The 16,077-nt window shown below is 38.8% G+C and overlaps 1 protein-coding gene across 1 annotated transcript in view; it reads right to left on the bottom strand.

Annotated features, from left to right (window-relative positions):
- The window catches only part of CCSER1 (coiled-coil serine rich protein 1), a 650,146-nt gene that overhangs the window by 383,446 nt on the left and 250,623 nt on the right, over positions 1-16,077 (bottom strand). Inside the window, exon 6 of the mRNA XM_017831720.1 lies at positions 2,027-2,237. Coding sequence (XP_017687209.1) covers positions 2,027-2,237 — 211 coding nt within the window. The remainder of the gene's footprint in view (positions 1-2,026; positions 2,238-16,077) is intronic.

Here is a 16,077-nt window from a genome sequence, read left to right as displayed (position 1 = left end):
TTTCAATAATCATCAGATTGGTGATTTCATTTTGACCAAGTAAGAAGTTTTTCTAGTACATAGCTAAGAAAATGTGTAATTCTATCAAGATATTAGATCTCAAAGGTGCTGATAAACAGCGAGTTAAATTCCTGCACATCTAATATGGAATTAGAAAAAAGCCATTTTGATTTCATAAGGCAAGACAAAACAGAAAAGCAAAGGACAAAGACACACTTTGTAACAGTCAGATGGAGAGATGGAAATTATATGACACAAAGGAACAAGTAAGCAAAAGACTGAATGATTAAGATGACAAACTAAAATCAGTGAGTTACATAAGGAGAAATTAGTAAAAAGAAATGAAATTCCAGCGAGTTGCATGAAGTACCTTGTGTTTCTTTTGTGCAGATCAACTGGTGAATTTTCTTAAAAATGAAGTAGTATAAGGTACAACATATTTCCATATAGAAAATAACAGGAGATTCTTAGACAAGCTTAACCGAACCTGGTAAGTTAAAACTAAAATTCTTATGCTTACCATCATGGTAATGAAGAACTTTTCTGAGTGAAATAGAATTATTCACATTAGAAGCAACAGCGAACGCGGCCAATGTTACCACCTGAACGTTACAACGGCTATGGCATGTAGTATCATAATTCTTATTATTTCTTTCCAGATAAAATGAGGTTATAAATCCTTTAAATTCACTCTATATTCTGACATTATATAAGAAGGAACTGATGGAGAACTAATTACTTCAATTCTGGATTCAGCAAAACAGGAGTGCATTAAGAATCCCAATAGCATACATGAAGCTTCTAGAGAATCAAAGGAAACTGGAAAGAGGCTTGCCATCCAGCAAAAAAATATGATTTAGGAGGACTGATTGAAAAGTATCATGAGTAAATGATAAACATAGTTTATCAAACAAAAGGCTGACAAACCTTTTCTGACAGAGCAGCAGTTGCTTGAATTTAGATACAGATGACCAAGAAGTGAGCAGTAAAAAAACCCTAAACTTCTATTTGGTCTTTATTGTATGATGAAAAGGACTGCAACAAGAGAAATTCTGTTCACATCGTAGGGAACAAAAATACAATGATGTAGTCAAATATTGGAATGCTTACCCAGAGACAATATGGAAACGTCATTTAAAGTACCAAAAGTTTAAGTGGGCAAGAACCTGAGCAACCTGTTCTGAGCTGGCCTTGCTTTGAGTAGAGGAGGGGGACCTCCAGAGAGCCCTTTGAACCTAAATTATTCTGTAATTCTATGAACTATATAGATAAAAAACAAACCAAAAAAATTATCTTTCTTGTAGATCTCAAAGATAACACACACTGCAATTCACAAACATGAAGATAAAAGTTTGTAAAACACACCTGAGTCAAGGCTCCACAGCTGGAAAGTACCAAAAAAAAAAAAAAATCCAACACAATAATAATTTGATTTCCCTAAATTTCTAAAGGGAAACAGATACAAAATAAAAATTTTAAAGAAACACCAGCAGTCCATAGGGGAAGCAGGAGAAACCAGCAGGACAGGACAAGACGTGACTCTTGCAACTGTTAGGAACGGCCTACAAAATCTGATTTCAGACATCATTTACAAACTCAAGCTGGTAAAATTATAGTACTCTTAGTTAAGAGATTTTTTTTTCTTAACATCTCTCCTCTAAATAAATTGCATGTGAGTTCGTAATGGTTAACAAATACAGTAAGAAAACTGAAAAGCCCTCAAATACTGGAAGAAAACCATACAACATATTTGATCTAAAGCAGTTGGTCTCTCCTGCCTTCTTTTTGCAGCTCAGGAGAAGCTTTACACTTTGGAAGCCAAGATGGCAGTATCAATTAAATTCTGTTATAGTATAAACTTTCTGACCTGCACCACATTGAGGCATGACTATTTATACTTCTGCATCAATTCCATATATTCAAGATATATTAAAAGGTATAAAGTCATAAACTTTACTGACCCTTTTCTGCTGCTTAGCTCATTAATGCTGACAGATATTAATCTAACAAATAAGTGGGTGATTACCTCTTGAAGAACCCTCTTCATTTTCAGAAGCAACGTCTTTACAGCTGTGCAGTCTTGCAGCATCAATCTGAAGGGCAAAGATTCAATGCCTCCGCCTTCTTCTAGACCGGTGAAAGGCCACTCCACGGATGGGCTTCCAGCCAGTTGGCTAACACGAGGGTACCTGGCTTCTGCTTGGTCTACCTCCTTTGACAGCTTCAGAGATAGGTTCCTTACAAGAGAAAACAGAAAGATCAACACTAAAATATGAAAAAGAAAAAAAAAACAACTTAATAATTTGGGGGGATTAGTTCCTTTGAGTTTTAAAGATGCATAACACATTCACTTTTCGAGCCTGCTAGCATGAATGGCCTTTATAAAATACATATAGCCATATGGTGTTAGCAATAAAATACACATTTATAAATGTACCATATTCTACAGGAACTGAAACCATGCTCTATCTCATGCCCTTCAAAAGAAAGCCATTTTCTTAAAACAAAATATCATATGGTCAAAACTGCTACGGGCCTATTTTATTTCAGTTCAGCTTCATGAAAAAATGAATCTGTCATGCACTTTCAAAAGCTAAATCAAATCACATTCTTCCATATGCTTTGACTTAGAACTCAAAAAGAAAAGAAAACTGCAAAAAAAAAACCCAACTCACTTCTGGGCTGGCGTCGTGACTTAAGATGAACCTGCTATTGTATAAAATGGAATTCGAAATTTAACTAATCTCTACTCACTCTGAAGTTCAGTTATTACCAAAGCTACATAAGCAGAACATGAAATAAAAACATTAGGTTGTGGTTGAGAATCCATTAAAGGCACAGAAAGATTCAGAAATATTTTGATGGCCTTTGGAGGTAATGAAAGACCATTATTTTGCTGTATACATACTCCCTTCCTTTAATATCAGAGCAAGTTACGTACAAGACTTTCCCATGATGAAGAAAGTGCAGCAAACACCAACAAGATGGTGAGGGGGGCTGGAGTGCACACTAAATGAGGAAAGGCTAAGAGAGCCAGCTTTGCTCACTCTTCCAAAGAAGAGAAGTGAATCTCATTGCTGAGCAGAGCAGCGTTTCCACTAGGAGGGTTCAAAAATTATGGAGCCAGGCTATCCTTAGGGATGCACAGTAATAGGATGAAAGACAACAGACACAAGATAGAATACAGGAAATTGTGACTAGATATAAGAACTTTATTTATTTACTGACTTATCATTTACCATGAGGATGGTCAAACAAAGGAACAGAGGCTCAGAGATGCTATTGGACACACACCCTTGGAAATATTCACACAATGCTGGGACAAGCCCCTGAGTAACCTGCTATATTTGGAACTGCTTTTAGCAAGAGCTTGACAGAGAGACTTGCATAGGTTCCCTCCCACCTGTGTGACTCTGTGATCTAGAGGTCAGAGATTCTATCCGCCACAATCAGCCCAAAGTTTAATTGTAGAAAAACAGAGGTTGCTTGACATTTTGGTGGAAGAGAATGCAACTAAAAACAGTAAGGATTTTTCTGGCATGAAAGCATTCACAACCTCAATGCTGCACCTATTTGGCTCTCTGACCAGCAGGGGAAAAAGGACAAATCTGAATGGAGAATAAATCTGAGAATGTGGCCTCACCGTGCAATAGTAGTATATAATTACTACTAAATTATAAAGTGTGGTAACAGCAATGCATGACATCCACGTTCATACTAAATTAATTCAGTACAATTAAAGATGTTAGCATAAGCGGTGAAGAAAATGACAATTTTTATTCATTTAATGGATTGTTCCAATTTTCTGTTACATTTGAATTTTCATGCAACACAAAACTGATTCTGCCACAATTTAGAAGGACAAAGAATATTTTTCACATTAAATTTTCCTTAGTTAGCTTTGTTTTTATAGGATCCACATATAAAAATGGATTAAGGTGATTTCTTAAGCAACTCCCAATGCCATACAAAAAAAATTGGAAATTAGAATACTAGAACTATCTTTTAAGGGCGGTTCATTTTCATATTTTGCAAGCTATGTAATACGCAGCAATGAGAACAGGTTATATCAAGCAATGTACCACAGGGACCACATATATGGACAGATACTCATGCTGGCCAATGGAACTAAATTTTTTTTTAATCCAGGCTTTTCAAGACTCTCCTAAAAAAACAAAATTATTCCGTTTTACTTTTTAAATGCACTGAAACAACTTTGAGTAGAATGTTTTGCATCCTTTAAAACAATGTGAGGTACATGGTAAAGTTGCTTTTGACTGAAGGATATTAAGCCACTGCTTTTACATAGCATCTACAGGCATCCTAAAAGGGTAACATCCTGGCACTAAGAAGGGACCAATTTAAGACCTGTTGCCTATCAGAAAGAGTCTTTTACTGCACATTATCAGGAAGAACCTGGTATCACCAGCCATACCATGCTCCCTAGCAACAAGGACATAAGCAGTCCTCTTGAAAAACTATCCTCCTCTCTTATATGGACGAGATAAAGTGTTTATGCATAAGCTATAGATGCACTGGAGATACAGCAATTCTGAATTTCAAATAAAAAAATATCTTTGATTATTTTGGTGAGCTTTATGTTGACATCACACCACTCAATACATGAATTTACTATCTTTTCAAATACAGAGTCTTGTACTAAAGTATGAAAAGCACCATAATAACATATTACCACTCACAGTCATAAGAGTTTAAAATCTAACTCAGTTGCTACTGAAAAATAGTGACTCAAGAGTCAGTATACAATGAGTATTCAGATAATGTAATCCTTTCTGATAGTCCAGAGGTACTTTAACTGATTTGTGACAGAAAAATCTCTTCACTGTCTGATACAACTCATTCTACTTGCTGCAGAAAAAAGCTCCTTTTAAATACATTTCAGAACTGATCTTTCATTAAGTTCATTATTAACAATGTCCAGGTGGTCTGTTACAGGATTGTTACAGTAATCCACTGCAGTTTATCTCAATGAAGCAGTAGAGATTTAGCAGGGGGAAAAGAAGTCCTCAGTAAATTAGAAGTTTGACTTTATTAGTAAAACATCTCTTAACCTCTGAAGTTGGAGAAGGAGCTGGTTCTTCAATTGGTAGTGCAGGATCTCCTTACAAGATAGGCCAGCACCCTCCACCTTCCAAATAGGTATTTACTGTAATAAAAACATTTCAGAGGGAAATTTTATCTGTGACAAACTGTTGATTAAAAGCCTCAAAAGTTCTATTTAAATGACTAAAGACAATGTATTTCCTTTAAAGAAAATGTATTTCCTTTAATTCTGTAATATTATCAATGTACAATATTTCAGAAAAGCAATTTGGTCACTTTTAAATATGTGGCTCCTGTCTTAGCTCTAAATTTGCCTGACAAACACTTAGGCTATGTTCCCACTTTAATAAAACCATACCTGAAAACACTCCTGGGTACTAAAAGTCAGTTTTAAAACACTTCTGAAATTGTTTGAGGCAACCCTCACTCTTTCAAATGATTCCCTGGCGTGGTTTGGTTGCCACTACAGGAAAATTGGATGGAACCACTCCATTCTAGAGGACGTCAGCAGTGCCGATGCGCACTAAAGTACCATCCTGTGTAGATGCCACCTCAAATCTCTAAGCATGGCTATCACAGAATATGCTGAGTTGGAAGGGATCCACAATGATCATCGAGTCCAACTCCTGGCCCTGCACAGGACCATCCCCAAGAGTCACAACACAGGCCTGAGAGTATTGTCCAAACTGTGTCAGGCTTGGTGCTGTGACCATTTCCCCAGGGAGCCTGTTCCAGTGCCCAGCCACCCTCTGGATGAAGAACCTTTTCCTAATATCCAAGCTAAACATCACCTGAAACAGCTTCAGGCCATTTCCTCAGGACCTGTCACTGGTCACTCTCATTTCTAATTGATAAAAAATCCAGAAGCTACAATACCCACATTTAGTAAAACAGTAGTGCCATTAAGACAGATTTCTATTTCAAAAGCAGTCTTTATTGAAACAGTATGATAGCATTAAAATAATCAATCAGTGACTTTTAGCATTTTAACAGCCTCTATAAATCTAATGCAACTGCATGTTTACTGAGAAAGAGACACAGTTATGCAGCTCTTTTGAAAGCTTCTTCCCACAAAGAAGGTAGAACAAAACCAACGTTATGTCAAAGAATTTTTAAAATATTCTACTAAAAAGAAAAAAAAAGGAAAGAACAGGAAAAAAAAAAAGGATAAAAAAGGAAAAGAAAAAGAAATGAAAAGAAAGAGGACTCAAAGATAAGGATTTGCAACTTGAGCTCATTTAAGTTATTCTTCTTTCTTACTGATCCTCAGATCAATGATTTGAAGAGCTTATGGTAATTTGAACTTCACTTACATAAAGATCCCCAGATTATGTGGACTTTAATCTTCTTAGTTTTCATCAGCAGTGCTCAAGATGTTGGTATAGAAGAATTAGCCTAAACTAATACAATTGGTTCCCCTGAGTCTGCTTTTCTTGATACCAGCTTAACAGAAGAGAACCCATGTAACGCTGTTGGCATCAAAAAGGCTCTGCAAGCAGAGCAAAAGACCCCAGACTCTATGGGAAGAGCAGAACATACCTTCTTTCTTCCCTGAGGGCTTATCTTCTAAAGCAGAGTCTTAGATAAAGCCTTAAATCACTTATTTCCAGTGTTTGAGTGTGCAACTTTATATGTTTATACTCCTAAATACAGATATCATGTGTATATATATATATATATGTGTGTGTGTGTGTGTATTTTTATAGATATATGTATATTTACATATATTTATATATGTTCTAGAAGTCATACACACACTCATATATAAACACATAAAATTGATCTTCATAAATATTTCAGAAAAACTAAAACTTCTTATTTGTCCGTAACTTGGCCCATTAGAAACATGCGACCTTTTACATTAGAAGAATGTTTTTAGTTCCATACAGAGGTTATATCCTGAAATCCTTTCTCATACAAATCTAGAGAGCCTTCAATCTACGCATCTTCCTCCCATCCAGAATTTTCTGTTTTATCACCAACAATAAAGAGACTTTTCCTCCTTTAGAAAAATCACTAATTCCTATTTAGATAAAGGTCCCTCAGTTGGACCTCTGATGTAAGGCACATCAGAGCAACTACTTCTGATTTTTAGAGAAAAATCTGTCTACCTCAAACTCTTCCAAAATTCAATTCAAAGCACTCTGTGGCTCTCTTAAAATGATGAACATTACCTGTCAAACCCTACTATCATCCCAGATTGAATCTTAATCCCTGAGTGATCTCTTACTAATCTCATCTAGTACGGAGACATGTTCTATCCCAACCAGTTTAGAACTGAAATATATGGACACATTTTGGAAAAAAAAAAAAGAAAGGCCTCTCACCATATCTAGCAGAACTGAGGCACAGATTTTTAAAAGGATGTTCCTAAATATTCCAATGGGCACATAAAATAATGCACTGCTGGGTGCATAAATGTTCTGAAGATCTAGTCAAGGAGGATAAAAATTGGCAAACTCCTCACTCAGGTCTGAAAATGCAGCCTTTGCAATACTGAGAAGATAAAAAGGTAACCAGAACATAAACACTTGGCTAATTACCCCTATTAGCATTCTTTAGCATCAAAATTTATACCTCTGTCTCACACAACTCTGCATTACTTCTGTTCTAACAGAGAATGCTTCAGAAGCTACAGGGATAACATCTCAGAATATTAAACATCACTGTGTCATAAGGTACACTTTGTTTGACATTTTACAGTTTTTAGAACTAGGTATCATTTACTGGTACTCTGATGTTATGATTTTTCAAGGTCAGCCTTTTAGAAAAACAGTGTTCAGTATGTGTCACTATGAAACTCTCCAACCACACAGGAGTGTACACACAAACTCTAATGGCTAATGCTGCTGTAAGTTAAGCGACTAGCAGCCTCTTCCAGTACAACTACTTTTCTCTCTCAGGTTTATACCACAGTCATCCTTCGGGCTAGAATCTGGTGATCATGAACTATGGCATCAAATTAAAGAATTAAAAAAAAAAAATCCCTCCATCTTTCAGCTGCAGGTAAAGTACAGTTGATATGGCCATGTCAAGCATTTCTTTCTCTAAATTCCACAAGAATCGAGCTCTCTGTTTATATCCCCTGATCTAGCATGCAATAGCACAGCACTTCGGATTTCAGTCCTTTTCTTCCTCTTGGAATCTATTAGGAAAATTTAAATGTGCTAAAGTAAGATAATTCAAACACTATAGAGCAATCAGATAATGTTCAAAAAATAGCTACTTGAGAAAGACCAGTGGGGCTTTTTTGCTTTCAAGTACTAACAGTGCAGCAGTAAATAAAGCATTACAGACAAACCAAGAAAAGTAAATGATGATGGCTGGGCATTAGGACTTTGGTACTTTGAGTATTTAAAAATTTTTATTACCCCCCTCTCCTCCCTTCCCCCTTCAAAAAAAACAAGAGCAGGGGATCATTCTTGAAACTATGGTAAAATTAGTATACAAAATATAAATTTTAGCTTAATTATGCACACAAGCAAGCAGTAACAACACATCTCTAGCTGGGATACAAACAAAAGAAAGCATTCCTGTCCCTGTCCATTGCAAGGGAGCTGGAACTAAATGATCTTTAAGGTCCCTTCCAACCCAAACCATTCTGTGATTCTTTTATTTGGACAAAAGATAAATCCATCCCCAGTCACTGCAGTGGTTGTAAACACTACTTCTGACGGGACACTGCCTCAGTACAGATTAAAGCTAAAGCACTTGGTGTTCTCTACAAATCTCACTCCAAATGCACTCCACGGAAGTGACCGACTCAGCTGACCTGGGACTAGAACCACAAAAACTAATCCATTAATGACAGCCACTGAAGTGTGCCCAGAAAACTTCATAGTACTGGGGGAAAAGGAGAAATATAAACCCGGTTTGCCACTGTCACCTTCTGGATCAAAGCAACATTTTTCTTCACCTTTGCTCTTTGATCTAAACGCTTGAGTCTTGCCTTTAGAAAATGTGAAAATGGAACATAAAACTCTCAAGTTTTTATAAGGTTAAAAAAAAGTTTAAAAAAGCGGGAAAATCACAATGGATATCGGATACGACGACCATCTTCGAAAAAGCACAAATGAAAGCACACTCCCTTCATTCAGTTACCAAACTAGGTAGGTTCCATTAATTAAAAACAAATTGTCAAATACTTCCAACAACAAGTCAGTATTTTTTGCTATCAAGGCTTTTCAAACTTCTGCTCAAAATTAGGTACATTTTAAAATGGGGAAGAAAAAAAAAAAGAAAAAAGCATTTTCTGTGCCTGATAAAAAGCTACTGAACAACTGCATCTAAATTCAGAGGATACATCCAGCTACTTTACGTAGCAAATTTGATTAATACGTCAGGAGGAAACTGCAACTCTAAAACACATCTTATTTCATTATAACATAAAATAGTTGGAACCTAATGTTAACATTAAAAGAGCTTTTATATTAAATCTTCTTTTACGCCCAATAAATGAGAGCACGCGACGGATTTAGGGACATAATTTATGAAGAAATCCAGACCATGTAGTAACTATATATCCATTCCTAAAAGACAGCAATCTACTAGAGGGGTTTTTTTAATGCTTATATTGTATTCTTCTATAAGGTTTTTAGGAAACATTATGGAAGCCTGATCTACACAAAAGAAACAAAACAACATGAGAAATCCAGCACCAGTGCTAATTAATTTCTCTAGTGAAATTTGCAGACAAAAACGTCCTCACACAACAGTTGCAAATAATCTGTTTTCTTGGTGAGTAATGGTGTCTGTGCATGTCCACACACATATTGTTTATATTATCAAGGAGACCCCGAATATCCTTGGTTGGAAGAGACCCATGAGGATCACCAAGTCCAATCCCTGACTCCACACAAGTCAACCTGAAAGTTAAACCACGTATCTAGGGAAGCTGTGGAACTTACAAAAAAAGAGTAGTGTTTTGAAGCTAAGAGCAAGACAGAAATCTTCCTCAGTCCATTCACTGATGTAAAATCTGTTGTTTCATAATCAACATTGTCAGGCAGATTTAGATAAGAAATAATAAGTAAAAAAAAAAAAAAGTTAAGAAGTTAAATAATATACACTTTCTGGCCTCCGGTCAAAATTGATCATAAATAAAGTGTATAGAACAAAATAAATAAACTTCCTTTTAGTATAACTGTGCAAAAGCTATTCCAGAACTGTAGGTCTAACACTTGAAGTTAAACCTTTAGCTCTGTGAAGAATGCCAGGTACCAGTATGAAACAAACAGCTCACATTCAGATGTACATCATCTTAAAATAAGAGTCTGAGAGTTTCACAAGCCCAAAGATTTCCCAGGAATCACTGACCTTCCAAAGGTCCAAAACCTCACTTTTTCCCTGGAATATTGCACAGCTCAAGCTATTAACTTACAAAAACTGTCATTGGCATAAACAGAGGCAAATAACTTACTAAGAAAAATTTCCAGCTGTACAGGGGGATGAAAGCTTTTAAGTTATGGGATCCTTCATGTGTTGTTTCCTTGGGAGCGTCCTCTCAAACAACCAGAGTGCTTGTATTTATTGAAAAAGGTTTCACTTACAAGGCAGGTGTTGCAATGTCTGCACTTGGAATTTAATTAGTGAAATTAAACCCATCCAACAGCATATGCTCAATTTTTTAAACAAAGGCATCAGAGACCAAACAAAAAGCAAGCAATAAGCTAATGAATGTGTAAATTAACCTAATTGCTTTGTTCCTACATGACATAATCAATCACTAAGTGCCACAGCAGAAATGTGTTATTATATGATACGGTAAAACCAGCCCACCTACAGGAGACTTCTCTGACTTTTCTGATTGTAAATAACTCATTAAAAAAATTAGAATATTTAGTTTGATTTGACTAAAGCACTGCAGTAGTGCTTTTCATACTGTCCTTTTATAGAAGAAAACATTTCTCCTCCCTCCTTTTCCCCCTAATGTGGCCTGCTGTGAAAAAGTAAATCTAATGAATTGGTAAACTGAGGCCAGAGGCAGATGAAAAAGAGACGGTTTCTGTTTTGGTTAACTATGAAGGACTAAAGCTCAGAACTCTGAGACATATTGAAGTATCTCTAAATATTTATTTGCACATCATCACACAGAAGGAATTAGCATGCTAAAACTTCAATACTAGCTCAGCTACTCCCTGCTGACAATATTTTTGTGTTGATGCAATGTTACTTGATATATAAGTGCTTACACATTTAAGTCCCATCAGGAGCTTCACTCTCTCTACAGTGCCTCACCTCTCTTTCAGGACAATACGTCCCCTGCCTTTTAATGTTGTTTGTTTAGACTACTGTATAAAAATTCAACGTTTATTTCAGTTGTTCACTTTCTGGTTACTACATTCTCTAGTTTGGGGACTTAAACGTCTGCTGGAGCTGCGCCCGGTTTGCTGGAGGTCTCCTGGGAGGCGAATCAGCTGACTAGGGGGCGGAACCCAGCCCATCCACGAGGGATTTAAAGGGCTGCTGGGAGCGCCAGCGACCCGGAGCGCGGCAAACAGGGAGGTGGCACGGCAGTTAGCAAGGCAGTTCGGGCAAGCAGGAGGGGCACAGCCACCTCCCAGCTCTCTCGGGCGAGCTTTTCTTTTCTTTCCTTTTTTTTTTTTTCTCCCTGCAACTCAACTAAAGCCAGCAATGGTTTCCAAAAAAGCGAAAGCCGTTGCTGCTGCTGTTGTCACAAGGAGTGCGTTCACACAGACGGAACCCCCCAAGAAGGATACCAAGACAGCCGCAGCTGTTCAGGTCTCTGGCTGCACAAAGTGTTTGAGCCTGGCGTTAGTACCAGGGGACAGTGTGAGTGGGGTCTGTGTGCGATGCGAGCAGGTGAATGATTTGCTGTGCCTGGTGGCAGAGCTCAAGGAAGAGGTAGAGAGGCTAAGAAGCATTAGGGAAAGTGAAAGGGAAATGGAGTGGTGGAGTCACACCCTTTTGCCCCAAAAAGAAGTCCAGGAGGAGACGGTGAAGCCCTGCCCCTCCTGCCATCAGGCAGACAGAGCAAGCCAAGTAGATGGAGGGGGGATGGAAACAGGTCCCTAATCCGAGAGGTAAAAGAATCCCCTCCCACCCCCCATGACCTCCCCGGGTGCCCTTAAAGAACATGTATGAGGCCCTGGACCCAGAGAATCAGGTAGAGGACAGTCAAGAGGAAGATCTATCTGGAGGTCTCCTGGTTGCACCCTCGTCTACCAGACGGATTACAACCACAGCTATAAAGAAAAAAACAAGGGTAGTTGTGCTTGGTGACTCCCTTCCGAGGGGAACTGAGGGCCCCATATGTCGACCAGACCCATCCCACAGGGAGGTCCGCTGCCTTCCTGGGGCCCGGGTGATGGATATTAGTAGGACACTCCCTGAGCTAATTCAGCTCTCAGATTATTATCCATTGTTGGTAGTCCAGGCTGGCAGCGATGACATAAATGGAAGAAGTACCAGGGCGATTAAGAAGGACTTCAAGGCGCTTGGTCGATCAGTAAATGGGACAGGAGCACAGGTGGTGTTCGCCTCAGTTCCTTCGGTAGCAGGGATGAACGAGGAGAGGAGTAGGAAAACTCATCAATAGGTGGCTAAAGGATTACTGCCACCGGTGGAATTTTGGTTTTTTTGACCAATTCCATGGCAAATTCCATGGTACCTAGTCTCTTCAAATCAGATGGACTTCATCTGTCTACGGAGAGCAAAAAGACTCTAGCCCATAAGTTGGCGGGGCTGATCATGAAGGCTTTAAACTAGGTTTGAAGGGGAAAGGGATTGAAATTGGGCTCTCCAGAGAGAAGCCTAAGGGTGGAAAGCCTGAGTTAAGAGTGAAACCAGCAGCCCAGCTGAAGTGCATGTACACCAATGCACACAGTGTGGGTAACAAACGAGGAGCTGGAAGCCATCGTGCAGCAGGAAAGCTGTGATGTAGTCGCCATCATGGAAACGTGGTGGGATGACTCGCATGACTGGAGTGCTGCCATGGGTGGCTACAAGCTCTTCAGAAGGGACAGGAAAAGTAGGAGAGGTAGAGGGGTGGCTTTATATGTTAGAGAGTCTCTTGACTCTGTAGAACTTGAAGTCAGTAACAATAAGGTTGAGTGTGGGTGGATCAAACTCAGGGGGAAGGCCAACAAGGCTGACATCCTGGTGGGAGTCTGTTACAGACCACCCAACCAGGATGATGAGGATGATGAATTATTCTACAAGCAGCTGGCAGATGTCTCAAAATCGCCAGCCCTTGTTCTTGTGGCTGACTTTAACCTGCTGGATGACTGCTGGGAACTCCACACAGCAGAGAAGAGGCAGTCTAGGAGATTCCTAGAGCCTATAGAGGATAATTTCCTGCTCCAGCTGGTAAATGAGCCTACTAGGGATGGGGCCCTACTAGACCTTCTGTTCTCAGAGAGAGGCTGGTGGGAGATGTGGTGGTCGGAGGCTGTCTGGAGCACAGTGACCGTGAAATTATAGAGTTTTCAATACTCAGGGATGCAAGGAGGGCCATCAATAAAACCTCTACGCTGGACTTCTGGAGGGCAGAGTTAGGCTCTAATCAGCTTTGTGTCCCTCCTCTGGAGCTGCTCCAACAAGTCCATGTCCTTCCTGTGCTGTAGGCCCCAGAACTGGATGCAGTGCTCCAGGTGGGTCTCACTGGAACAGAGCAGAGGAGCAGAATCACCTCCTTTGCACTGCTGGCCACACGTTTTTTGATGCAGCCGGGGATACAACTGGCTTTCTGGGCTGTGAGTGCACACTGCCACCTCATGTCCAGCCTCTCATCCACCAGCACCTCCGAGATGAGTCCTTCTCAGCAGGGCTGCTCTCAGTCCCTTCATCCTCCAGTCTGTACTGATAGTGGGGGTTGCCCTAACTGAAGTGCAGCACCTTGCACTTGGCCTCATAATTAAAAGAGTAAAGTTAACATGCCTAGGAATAAAAAGGTTTTTTCTGTCTGGACCTGTAATTAGATATGTAATTAGTCTGGAGTGTCTCAGCTTTAGACTAATGTCACAACTTCAATACAATATACAACAGAACATACTGTGTTCAGAGCTGGTCTCTGTGCCTCATTTGGATGGATGGCCTTCTTAAGGCTTGCACAGAGGTGTGAATACCCATCTCCTGAAGCCATACCTCTGTTTCCAGCATGGGCCAAGGTGAATGCTATCTAATCTTCTCTTTTGTGCACACTGAAGGGTACTTGACATTTAAAACCAGATAACACTGGCTAGCAGCAAAGGGGAGGGTTTCTATTCATACTAAGCCACATAAACAGCAATCACTATCTTTGCTCAATTCTCTGTAAACAAAGTCCAGAATGCAACTACTGCTCTGTCCAAAGATGGTAAAAATGATAAAAGTTTTCCTCTCCTCTGTGACATATCCCAGGAGAGACAATCTCATTCCAGTGAATACAGTTAGGGGAACTGGTCAAAAAGGGATAAAGTTCATTTCTTCTGACAGGAGTGACAAATTTTATTCATTTGACACGTGCTGTTTTTCACTGGCTTTGTGAGGAGTTGAGATAAAGATGAATCAGATACCAAATTACCTCTTTAAAAAATCTTGATGCCACAAAACCATAGGGAAGCTAGAAGCATTCACTTAAATCCACAGTTCTTAGGCCACAAAAATCAAAATGTCATGCCTTTCAGTCTGCATCTCATCATTTATCAAGATTTTTACCACCTAACTAAATAGTTCTTCTACTCGTTACAATAACAAGTTGCTGTGAACTGTATGATCAAAGCTTCAGACAGGAAAGAGGGTACAAAATATGGCATGCAGAATGCATATTTTTAGTTATTTCTTTGAGTGGCCAGGAATTATTCATATTCCTCTGAAGCAACACAGGAGAGTAGAGATATCTGTCCTTGAATTTTTTTATTCCATCTCACTTATCTGGGCTCCTAATATTCCACAGTGTGTGTACCTGCATCTCCCACACTTAACACCTGGCAGTAAGCTCTCAAAACTACTACAGAGGTGTTTCCACAAAGGAAGATTATCTCCTTACACACACCTTTCTCCTAAAGGTTTCATGCAGGCAGCATAATAAATTGACATTAATTAAGCACAGTCAAGCTAAACTGACAACAGAGTGATTTAGAAGGTACTTTGACCATCACTAGTATGAGGGTTTCAACAAAACTCCAAGCATAAGTTTTTCTCCTTTCCAACAGAACTACTGTCCATCTTTAAGTAAAATATATTTTCAGCTTGTCCAGGGTCATACGACAAAACACAATATTTGCCAGCAAAATCTGGCAGCAGACAATTAAATAACTTTTCCCTTACAGACATTTTTATTCATTCTAGAAGCAGAATTTTTAAATTTCACTATCATTTGTCAGACAAAATGAACCAGGATGGGCTGAACCCTGCATTTTTTTTTACAAAACATCAGTCATCAAGCTTTTTTGTTTAATTTTCAAGAACAAATACAATGTTGGAAAAAGCTAAGGAAACAGAAATGCCTAGATCAGAGCACAGTTTAAGCAAAAATATCTTCTAAATTACTTTCTAAGTCCTGTAATATTACAAATTGCTTTTAGAAAACAGAAAATAGAGTAAGAAATAACTAACTTAATGCAGATCATTCCTCATTCATCCCATCACTTCACTCCTGGATAAAGGCTGCCACAGGAATAACTAAGAGATGAATGAAGCAACTCATTTAAATGAAGGCAAAAACTGTAAGACAGACAACTAACACCTTTATCCATGTGCCAGAAAACAGAGGAAAGCCAATCCTACTGGACCTCTGATTTGCATTTGCACAACTCTACAAAATGCAGGGTGAAAGGCAGGAGATTTTCATGCTTCCTCTTCAGGATAAGCTACTTGAGTTTTTCATATGCAAGACTTGCAAGGCACAAGTCATGTACTTTTGCCAGAGCAATAATAAAGAGGAGAGAAAATGTGAAAATGTAAAGCTGATGCAACAGGAATATTAACCTCATTTTTAAAACAAAGTAAGGATAACCAAAGAAATAATTACAATTCCCATGCCTTTAAGTGGAAGACTAGAAGCCTGCACTT

The sequence above is a fragment of the Lepidothrix coronata genome, unplaced genomic scaffold (assembly GCF_001604755.1).
Source record: "Lepidothrix coronata isolate B3197 unplaced genomic scaffold, Lepidothrix_coronata-1.0 Scaffold195, whole genome shotgun sequence".
Taxonomy (NCBI): Eukaryota; Metazoa; Chordata; class Aves; order Passeriformes; family Pipridae; genus Lepidothrix; species Lepidothrix coronata.
This window is presented reverse-complemented; position numbering and strand designations above follow the sequence as displayed.